General features: G+C 45.1%; 1 protein-coding gene across 1 annotated transcript in view; it reads left to right on the plus strand.

Moving 5' to 3' along the window:
• The window catches only part of ADAMTS6 (ADAM metallopeptidase with thrombospondin type 1 motif 6), a 395,156-nt gene that overhangs the window by 329,795 nt on the left and 54,661 nt on the right, over positions 1–10,700 (plus strand). Inside the window, exon 21 of the mRNA XM_019517795.1 lies at positions 3,778–3,907. Within this exon, the coding sequence (XP_019373340.1) occupies positions 3,778–3,907 (130 nt within the window). The remainder of the gene's footprint in view (positions 1–3,777; positions 3,908–10,700) is intronic.

A 10,700-nucleotide genomic window follows, 5' to 3' on the forward strand; every position in this document is an offset into this window, starting at 1 on the left:
CTCACGTTGGTGCTATGAAGAACTTACAGTTACCCACAGTGGGGGTTGAGTAGAAAAATGTTCCTCTTGCTTAGGTGACAGACTTGGCAGATCTGGTTCCAGTTATGCATATCTGTTGACTGTATGACCTTAACTCCTGTATAACAGAACTGGGATGAAATTTAATAGCACAAAGTCCAAGATCATGTGTTTAGGACTGATAAGAAGGACTGCCGACAGATGTGAAAAAAATGCGCTGTACTGAATCAATCAGCTATTAGATAAAAGCTCCAAAAATGCCTCAGTGAAGGGCCCAGTCTACAGACATTGGGCAAGCTGGGTCAAACTAACAAGATGCCTTTTCTGGGCATTCGCTGAGCTCGGGGTGGGGGTGAACTGAGTTTCAAGCAAAGCACTATTTGCAGGGGGGTGTTTATGTCTGTAAGCAGCCAAGAATTTTTGCTATATGTTCAGAACTAATCAGCTGGAAATGATGAGGAGAAGGTGCTCTAGCTCATCATGGGATGTAGCAGGATGAAAAATGCAACTGCAATTCTATGATGTATAAAGCTGGTTATTTCTAGTAGAGAAATGATTCTCAGCCATTTTAGACTCCTTATTAGACACATGGCACCCCTCCTTAGATACAAGGCACCCCTTGGAAAATGCTGGGTTTTAATATTCACTTATTTTTTGACTATAGAAAAATAATAGAGTGTTTCTGTTGCTGAGAACCCAGAAAGACCACAACATGTCAGAATGTCTTTAACACTGTGGATTCCTATTTGAAATCTCTGGGCGCATACAGACATGCCTGGACATTTGATTCCCTGGGGACATCTAGCAGCGGTGCACCTTGCACTGCACCTACTTGTCCCTAGGGAATGCCTGTGCCATGTGCGCTTTGGCGCATGGCAAGTTACCCCAGGGGTAGTAGGGGAGGCTGGGGCCAGCACTGTGCTGGCCCCACCAGCCTTACCTGGGGTCCTGGGGGCCTCCCGGGGCTGCAGCTGTGGTGATCCTGCTGGGCAGAGCCTGCCCAGCAGCCACAGCGCAGCTCCAGTCAGCCCGACTCTGCTTTTCAGCAGTGCGCGTTGCCTGAGTGTGCATTGTTCCAGTTTTTTTTTTCTGTGTTTGTTTGTTTTTAACCCCTGGATAACCAGGGGGGAAAAAAACCTGGAGTCGCACACACGTGGGCAGCACGCCCTTGCAGCACGGAGACCACCAGACTGTGTAGTATGTGGCGCTGGAGACATGTTTGTGGTGCTACATACCATACAGCCACGCTCGTCTGCACATGCCCCCTGCGTTTATCCTGTGAATCATGTTCGCAGACATAACAGTGCTAACATTGTGTGTCATCCTGTGCCACCCTTGAAAAGGTCTCAAGGCACCCCAGGGTGCCACAGCATCAGTATTTAGAGTCACAGTACTAGTAAGACCTCATCTAGAATATCTTGTGCAATTCTGATCATCCATGTTCAAGAAAGATGAAGTAATTAGGGAAGTACTAGGTTAAGTAAGGGAATGGAGAGCCAATCAGCTGAGAGGATTCTGAAAGAGCTTGGTTTGTTTAGCAAAATGAAAGCTGGGAAGGGATATAATTACTGCCTATCAATTTGTGCTGCCATAGAAAAATTATGTCTAACTTGGATTTGTGAATTTCAGTATCAGAGCTGTGTGCCCAGAAGTCAGTCAAAGCAACACTGAGCGTTTCTATACCTATGTCCCTTTGTTGATTTGGGCCTCCGTGAATAAGAAGTGATTAGATAATTTATTTGGCTAGTTTAAAACAAGCAAAAGTATTTTAAAAATAATTTGAGGAAAATTTTAAATTTAGTTGTAAGGCCCTTGGGTCCTTGCAGACTGTAAATAATGCCTCCTGAAGCTCTGAGGTATATTATTTTGACTGACTTGATGGCTCATTGGCCTCACAAGCTTGGTGGGCCTGATGGGTTTTCCTTCAGCTTCTTGTGCCTAATATTGGGGGAGGGAGAGGAGGGAAGTGTTTAGAACTCACACATCTTAAGTAAAATAACCAGGAGGCATGAAAAGAAATCTGACAGTGTTTTAGTGACTATCTTGAGGTCAGAAAAAGAATTAGGTGCCTAGCATTTGAGGTGATAGTTTCCCATGTTTAATGATCATATTTCAGATTAAGTTAACATGGTATCACACTATTTTCCTGTAAATTCCATCACAGGGAAAGAGTTGATGGACTTCATGGTTAACCAGAACTGTTGTTTAAGGGGATGTTGTTAACACTGATTTTGTTTTCCTCCTGCAGGATAATTTGGAATTCCTGAGTATTCTTTGTTTTAAAGATATATTTAAAATGATGTGCTTGCTGAAACAACACTGTGCACTTCTCTTTTCTTCATTCTTCATTTTACCACTGTCAGAGTCCATCTCCTGTAAATCCCTTGTCTTCAAGGGCAAAGGAACATGTAAAGCTGGGAAGTCGGCTCTGAAAAAAAAACTGGTTGATAATTCAAAGCCACATTGTGTTAACTCCTATTTATTTTGTGATATTTCACAATTTAGAAAAAAAACAAACCACACATTTTTTAACTTTGTTTTTGTTTCAAGTTATGCTCCCAGTCCTGCAACCTGCTCACAAATAATCCCGTTATTACATTGACACTACATAAAAGAACTACTTATACGTTTGGTCGTTGTGCTCTTTTAACTCTAGGAAAGAAATCAACATGCTTGTTATAAAAAAGTGGGGGAAGGGAGCATATTGAATATAAATTTTCAACATGCATGTACCACATTTATGTCCATGGTCTAAAGGATTATCAGATGAAAATGTTACTTCAGTCCCAACAGATTTATTTACACTTGTGAATTCTGGTGTTTAAATAGTAAAGTCCAGTTACCTTAAAATATTCCTTTTGGACAATAATTTACTATTGGTTTTGGAAGACTAACGACCACTTTCTTACTGCCTTTGCTAATTAATGTAATTAAAGAGGAACTGGGAATGTCAGGCATGATGAGCTCTCAAAGGCACAAGCTGTGTCTCTCAGAATGGATTCCAGTTTTATAATTTAAGTGAAACAATGTTTATTGGATGTAATGTTTAAAAATAAGGCATTTCATCCTACACTATGCCCAAAACTTATAAACAATAATTCTGCACTGAAATGTGACCACAGTCTATCTGTTGATATTTTGCTTGGAATTGGAGTTTTTTGCTGGGGGAGGAAAAAGATGGGAAATAGATTTCATGCAATATGCAAATAAAAACAATCTGTTACTAAACCTATAAATATATTCTCTTTGTTTTAGAATACAGCAATTATTTGGAATTCTCTTTGCAGTGTGGTTGCCTAAAATTACAGTAAATTGAAAGATATTTTGTGGTCATATTTGGTCAATTTTTTTTTATTTGTATATTTTTTAGAGTTGAACTGTAACATTTATGGCTAGTAAATGAAGCATAATTTTACTGATCAGTGGCCACATCTACACAAGCCGCTTACTGCAAAGTAGCTTGTTACTACTACACAGTAGCTTGTTAGTATTGTGCAGTAGTGTCACATGGCACAAACTGTGATGTGACACCACTGCGCAGTAATAATGAGCTACTATGCAGTCAGCATTACCAGAAAACTGCGTGGGGATGCTACTGAACAGTGATGTTAGTTACTGCATAGTAATTTAGTACTTGGATATACAAGTAATAAATGACTGTGCAGTAATAACTGCACAGTCAGCATCTCGTGTAGACACAGTGAATAAGTAGAAAAAGAGTAGCCATTACTAATCAGCGGTGTCCAATTTCTTTTCAAGGTACACAGAAACAAGAGGCAGTGTGTAAAAGGCTGGATGACAACTCCATTGTACAGAACAATTACTGTGACCCTGAGAGTAAGCCACCAGAAAACCAAAGAACCTGCAACACTGAGCCTTGCCCACCTGAGTAAGTACTAGGGAGAAGTGGAAGTGTATCCATTAACCACCAAGGCAATTATTTTACTAGTACAAAAATATTGTGTAGTACTTAATTCTGGCTAAACATGGCACAAAATCTAATTTCCTGAGCTGGTAGTTTTGGGCCTACTTTATCATGTAGTAGACCTGTATTAAATTTATGGTTATGGCCTTTTGCACCTGAAACCAGTAGAAACCAAGTGAGTGTGGAGGTAGTATGTTTTGACATACACAGGTTCCCTTTTGGTTATAGTGCAGTAATTATAAGCCTTTTGAACAGCTAGTACAGCTCAGCCACTCCTGCTTAAAAAGATGGTACTGTAACAGTTTCTTGGAGGTAGAAGTGTAAAGCATAGGGAGGATTGCTTAAAAATAAAAACAAGGAGCATCCATAAGGAACCAATGACAGCACAGGGGAATCCTGAAATGAGGAGGAAACTCTAATTTCAGTGTCTTTATATTAATTCTTATATAGTTGAAATGTCCAGTTAATGTTTATATTGCAAGCTAAGAGTTCGCTATCAAATTGTATCAAGTTAAAATTTAAGATAAAATGTTCGAAAGGATGAAAGTAGAAATATAACTTTTTAGCCTCGTTCAACTATATACTAGGAATAACCTTCTTTAACAAATTAATGGAATGAACTTGTCTGGATCTGAACTGTTCAGAAGCCTACAGAGATACAAAGGGCCTTGTAGGGTTAAGTTCTAAGTGGTTAAGTCTATTTTGTTTTAGTGTTTGAAGATCCTCTACGTTTTACTGACAATTTAGTTAAAAAATTAAGTAAAACCGTAGCAGCTCATTTGTTTAAAACATAATTTGGCAAGGAGCTAGCCCTCAAAAGGAACAAATTTTACTTGAAAACTGTTTAAAAACAGCTGAAATATTTCACTTGGAAAATAATTACAGCACATATGCAATAGCTCCCTTTCATGATTTTGAGACAAGTAAAAACTTTCAGTGGAAACAGTTGGAGTAATATAGCCACTTGTCTCTTTACCAACAGTACTCAATTTGAGACTGGTGATAACCTATCTTCTGTAATCCAATACCACATACACATCTTTACTCTGTGCTAGTACAGATATCATCCAGTACTGGAAGTATTACTGTTGGACATTTTTAGATATACAAAACTAAGCATCGGGTACATCAGAAGGAATATCCAGCAAAGTTTAATGTAGGAAAAATCCTCATGCAACAGCTCCTGTATCCCCTAACACTTCTGATAAATAAGCTGTACCACACAGTAAAGAATACTGTCAGTCACTCCTACGCTCTGCAAACTATGCTCACCTGAAACTCAGATGTTGGCACAGGTGAAATACATTACATTGCTGACCCTCAGACATTCAGATATAGTGGGTTATCCTCCTACTATACAAGGGGCAGTTATTTGATTGATTGTCTATTCCACTCTTTATATATATGGAATCTTGTTCCCTATGGCTATGCCTACACAAAATGCACTATCATTACTTGTACATGAAGGCAGGTGGCCTAGAGCATAACTCAGTTCCTTCTTACTGCCCATATGCCTTGCTTTGCACAACAGAAGTATTAGCTTAGCACCTTTTTCATTAGTGTGAGGGTGCTTAGGATTGAAGGTATTTTTGCCTATTTGATTTATTTAAAAAACAAACAAACAAGCCATTTAGCTAGGTTTCCTTTTCCTGGGTCTTTTCCCTTAGGGCATATTCTAAACATTGTGGACTCTTACAGGATATACTGGGTTTCACTTTATATGCCTAAATAGTGCATGCATAGCTGTATAACTGTGATTTTTGTCATTTATGCACAATTTGTGATCCAGTATTGCTGTTGGGCATGCTTAGTAGGGCTGTGCTCTGGATGGGCAGCTGCCAAAAGAAATACAATCCTCCAGGTATTCGACACAGGGTAGAATTCTTTGTGCAGCCAAATGACAGCTTTTTAGCAGTGCAAGTGACATTTTTGACCCTTACATGCAGGAAGCAATGCTTTAACCCCTGCAGTGTGTATATGCGTGTAGACTGAGCATACGCAATAGTCACATGCTGGCATGGAAGTCTACATGGCCACGTATGTCCACCCTTTCTGGGCAGGTACTTTCATCTGAGGCCAGAAAATATAAGTGACCAGAAACTCATGGCTATCAGGTGTGAGACTCAGGAGGAGGACCCTCTCCTGTTTTAGCCCAAAGATCCTAACAATTGTCCATGAAGCTGGAGATATTCCCCTTTCCCACAAAGAGTGTTTGAAGCTACCTCTCTCTAATTGGCTAGTAACGGGGTCTAATCATCACATCACAGGTCAGACACTACCCAGAGACCTCTCTAGTATTCTTTTGAAGTTGGCATCCTGGGGAGCCAAGAGAAGGGAGTATGTGGGGTCAGGAGGAGGAGCATAAGGTAGAAGGAGTATGGCTCAGTGAGCTGCTGCTCTAGCGGAAGGGAGGCTTGTGTTCTAGCCTGGAGTCTTGCCCCCAATGGGGCAGAAACTTCCCTGGTCACTGCCTTCCATCCAGTGACTATTAAATGCTACTGCACTATAACCACTATAAATAGCTCAGCTTCAAAAGATGCTGGAACAGGCTTCAGTTGTGCTATGTTGATTAGAGCACTGTGCCAGGAGCTTGGAGAGATACAGATTCAGTCCCCCTAGGATCTGGGTTTCCAGCTGTCTGTGCAAGTGTGTTAACCAGTCAGTGGTTGGGGCCAAGATGCAGAAAGGTCACCATTCCCCTGGTCATTTGGGGGAGGGGGGAGCGGGATTTAGCTGAGTACACGTAGCCGAGTACATGGTCAGCCAACACATGGTCCTACTGTATGTGTTCAGTCTAATGTGTAAGTCATGCTGGCTTACTTGCCCACAGCATAAAGCAAGGGCCAGAAACAGCCAGGTAGATGGATAGAAACCTGCACAAAGAGAAATAGAATTCTGCCCCACATCCATTATGTTTTCAAGCCACCTCACTGCCAGAATTTCATTTTGTGTAATAAAATATTGGAAGCAACTGGGACTGCTGTGTGAGACAGCAAAAAAAAGACTATAGCTACTATCATTGCAGTGAGGAGATCTTCATCGTTCTAGATGTCCAGGAACACTATAATGGTTCTAGAGAAACTGGCCTTCAAAAGTTAGTAAATTATCCATTAGTGTTATGAGTAAGTTGCTATATACTTAAAGATTCAAGAGTAATACTCCTGAGGTTATGTATTTTGAAGTCTACAGAGGTAATCAAAGGCTTCTGTCTTTTTACAAAGACCCACAATAAAGCCTTACAGTATTTTTTGTTAATGCAACATTTTATCTATTGTCTACAAAAAACGTTGTCTATCCATTGAGATTCCTTCTCTTCCCTTTTGGTCCAGCTTTCTTGTGCTGTTTTTTAGGTTTCTTGATGAACCTCCCTGGTAAGTCTCTAGGTGGGAATCTGATATCCACAGCATGAGTTGATTTGTTTTCCCTTTTTCCTACCCTTCTTTAATTTACCCAAGGCTTGTCTGCAGTTTTTCCCTTTTGAATTGCTCTCCTTATGTTGAGGGTCAGTTATGAACAAGATGATTCAGTCTCCCATGTACGCAAGTCACTCATCTGTACTCCTATTTTGGAATCTGATCTACCTCTAATAGCTTCTCTGAGGCTTTCAATGCTACTTTTATGCCTGGTATTCTGCCCTCCACACCAGGGCTAGGGACAGAAGTTACACATAAACCAGTTTAAGTGAGCAGAAACTGGTTTAAACCTGTAACAGAACATAAATTCAGTGCACATAAACCAGTTTCAAAATGTCTGAAGCCAGTTTGATATAAACCTGGTTGAATGTAGTATCAGCCTTAACTGACTGAGGTCAAACTGGTTTGTGGAACTTCTTTCCCAGATCCTGGTTTAAGTTAAACCAGAGTCCCCCAGCATCCCAGCATGCTCTACAGTCCTGAGCTGGGTTGTGCTCTCCGCTCCAGCAAAGCAGGGCTGGCCCTATCCCTCTGCTCCCTATACAGAGCAGGGGCAGGGATGCAGCCTGATGCTGGCCCTACTAAGACAAAGGGGACAGGGAAGAGGTTTATTCCCTTGCCTCCTGCCCCTGCCTCACCAGCACAGACCCCAGCCGGCGTCTGCCAGGCAAGGGCACAGCAGGTCCTGCCAGGCATTTCTCTGCTTACTATTTCAGCGGTGGGGGCATGGTCAGCCCTGGCAGCAGCATGAAGTGAACAGAGATGGGGGTTTATTCTCCACTCTATCCCCTGTCCCAGCTGCATGGACCCCAGCCAGGGCCTGCCTGGCTGGGTGGCAGCAGCCTGTGTCAGGGTCCCCCCAACATTGCTGCAGGGGTGGCAGAGGTGTGGCCAGGTGCCAGCTGGAATGGCCCCCTGAGGTGAGAGGGGCAGGGAGGAGGTTTATTACCCCCCATATCTCTCTCCCAGGACCCCAGCTGGGGTCTGCCTGGCCAAGGGAGAGCAGCCTCTGTCAGGCATCCCTTCCCCTGACCCTCCCCATCGCTGCTGGAGCAGCAGGAGGTGTGGCCAGCCCTGGAAGTAGCCCCAAGTGAACTGGGCAGGGAGGGGGTTTAATTTCCCACTCCCTGTCCCACTGGCATGGACCCGATCTGGCACTCCCCACTCACTGCTGCAGCAGAAGGGGTGGAAGCAGGGGCATGGCCAGACACCAGCCGGCATGGCCCCCTAAGGCAAAGGGGCCAGGCCCCATTCACCCCCTCTGCCCCTAGGGAACTGCAGCCAGGGTCTGCTAGCCCCAACTGCTGCCTCCACTGATCGCTCCTTGTGTGGGGCAAGCAGTGGAATAAGCCCCCTTCCTGGCCCCTTCACCAGATGCCAGAGGGAGGGGGGAAATAAACTCCTTCCCTGCCCCCTTCACCTAAGGAGGCCATGCTGGCTGGCCTCTGACCATGCCCCCACCCCTGCCACTGGAGCGGCAAGGAGGGAGGGATCCTGATGGGGCAGCAGCCCCTGTGATGGTCTCCTGGGAGTGCAAATCTCTTCCTAGCGTGGGGGCTGCACTGTGGGCTGGAGCAGGGTGGGCAAGGCTGCCACAGATTGTGTGGGACAAGCAGTGGCAGCATACTAGGGGGATTTGGGGGGCTATGGCCACCTCTCAAAGCCCCAGTGCCTCTGCTCACCCTGTGCAGTCTGCAGGAGTTCTGCCTGCCCTACTCCTACCCACAGCACAGCTTCCCCCCACCCCTGCTGGGAAGGGTCTTGTGCTCCTGGGATACCATCACAGGGGCTACTGCCCTGCCAGAGTCCCTTCCCCCTTGCTGCTCCAGCGGCAGGGGTGGGGGCATGGCCCCCCTTAGGTGAAGGGGGCAGGGAGGGAGTTTATTTCCCCCCTCCCTTTGGCATCTGGCTTATCCCACCACTTGCCCCATGCAGGGAATGATTGGCAGATGTGGCAGTCAGGGCTGGCAGATCCCGGCTGCAGTCTCCTAGGAGCAAAGGGAGTGGAGGGGGGAATAAGCCTCCTCCCTGCTCCCTTTGCCTCAGGGGGCCATTCTGGCTGACTTCTGGCCATGCCTCTGCTCCTGGCCACTGCAGCAGAAAGTGGGGAGAACCTGGCAGACCCAAGCTAGGGTCCATGCTGGTGGGATAGGGAGGGGGGAAGTAAACCCCCTCCCTGGCCAGTTCACTTGAGGTTACTTCTGGGACTGACCACATCCCGCGCCCCCCCCACCCCAGCACAGTTTCCCTGCTGCTGAAGGCATGCTCTAGTGCCCCCAGCTTCTGGCCTGAGCAACTGCAGGCATGTGCCTGCATTTCCTGAGTCAAAAGTGAATGCCTATTCACTTGCAAATTGGTTCAATCTACAGAGGTTAGACTAACTTGCAAAGATTGAATCAATCCAGGCTCCAGCTTTCTGAATGTCTGTCTCTATCCCACTTGCCTGAAGGCTCAGGGAAGCTTGGTTTTCAATATGGGCCTAAATTTGCATTACAGACATCATGTCCATCTGAGGTGGGTCATCAACTGGGTCAGAGGCTGATCCCGGAGAGTTGTAATCAATGGGATGGCCTCAACATGGAGGGCTGTCTCCAGTGGTGTCCCCCAAGGATCAGTGCTTAGGCCTGTGCTCTTTAACTTCTTTATCTATGACTTGGATGAGGGGGTGGAAAGCGCAATGATTAAGTTTGTGGATGACACTAAGTTGTGGGGAAATGCGGGCACATCAGATAGGGTAAGGATCCAGGATGACCTTGACAGACTGGTTCTATGGGCTGAACGCAGTCAGATGAGGTTTAATAGGAACACGTGTTGGGTTCTTCATCTGGGTAGGAAGAACCTTCTCCATAACTTTATGATGGGTGGTGGTCCACTGGCTGGCACAGCATCTGAAAGGGACCTGGGGGTAACAATCAACCAGAAGATGAATATGAGCCAACAGCGTGATGAAGTTGCCAGCAGGGCAAATAGAAGTCTGGCATGCATCAGCCGATGTGTTGCCAATAGATCCAGGGAGGTGCTCCTCCCCCTCTATTTGGCGTTGGTGAGGCCACAGCTCCAGTTCTGGGCACCGCCCAGATAAACTTGAAAGGGTACAGAGAAGGGCTATGTGCATAATAAGGGGCCTGGAGGATAGGCCCTGTGAGGAGAGACTCTGGGTACTGGGTTTGTTCAGTCTGAGTAAGAGAAGACTGAGAGGTAACTTGATAGCCAACTACAAGCAAGTCAGGGACAAACACCATGATCTAGGGGATCAAGTCTTCAGAAAGGCACCCCTTGGGAGGATGAGGACTGTAACAGGGGCCCTGCTCAGGGCCGCTTTCCCTGCGGCCTACCCACCTGTT

Source organism: Gavialis gangeticus, unplaced genomic scaffold, assembly GCF_001723915.1.
Source record: "Gavialis gangeticus isolate Ggan-Ray unplaced genomic scaffold, GavGan_comp1, whole genome shotgun sequence".
In the NCBI taxonomy this organism is placed as follows: Eukaryota; Metazoa; Chordata; order Crocodylia; family Gavialidae; genus Gavialis; species Gavialis gangeticus.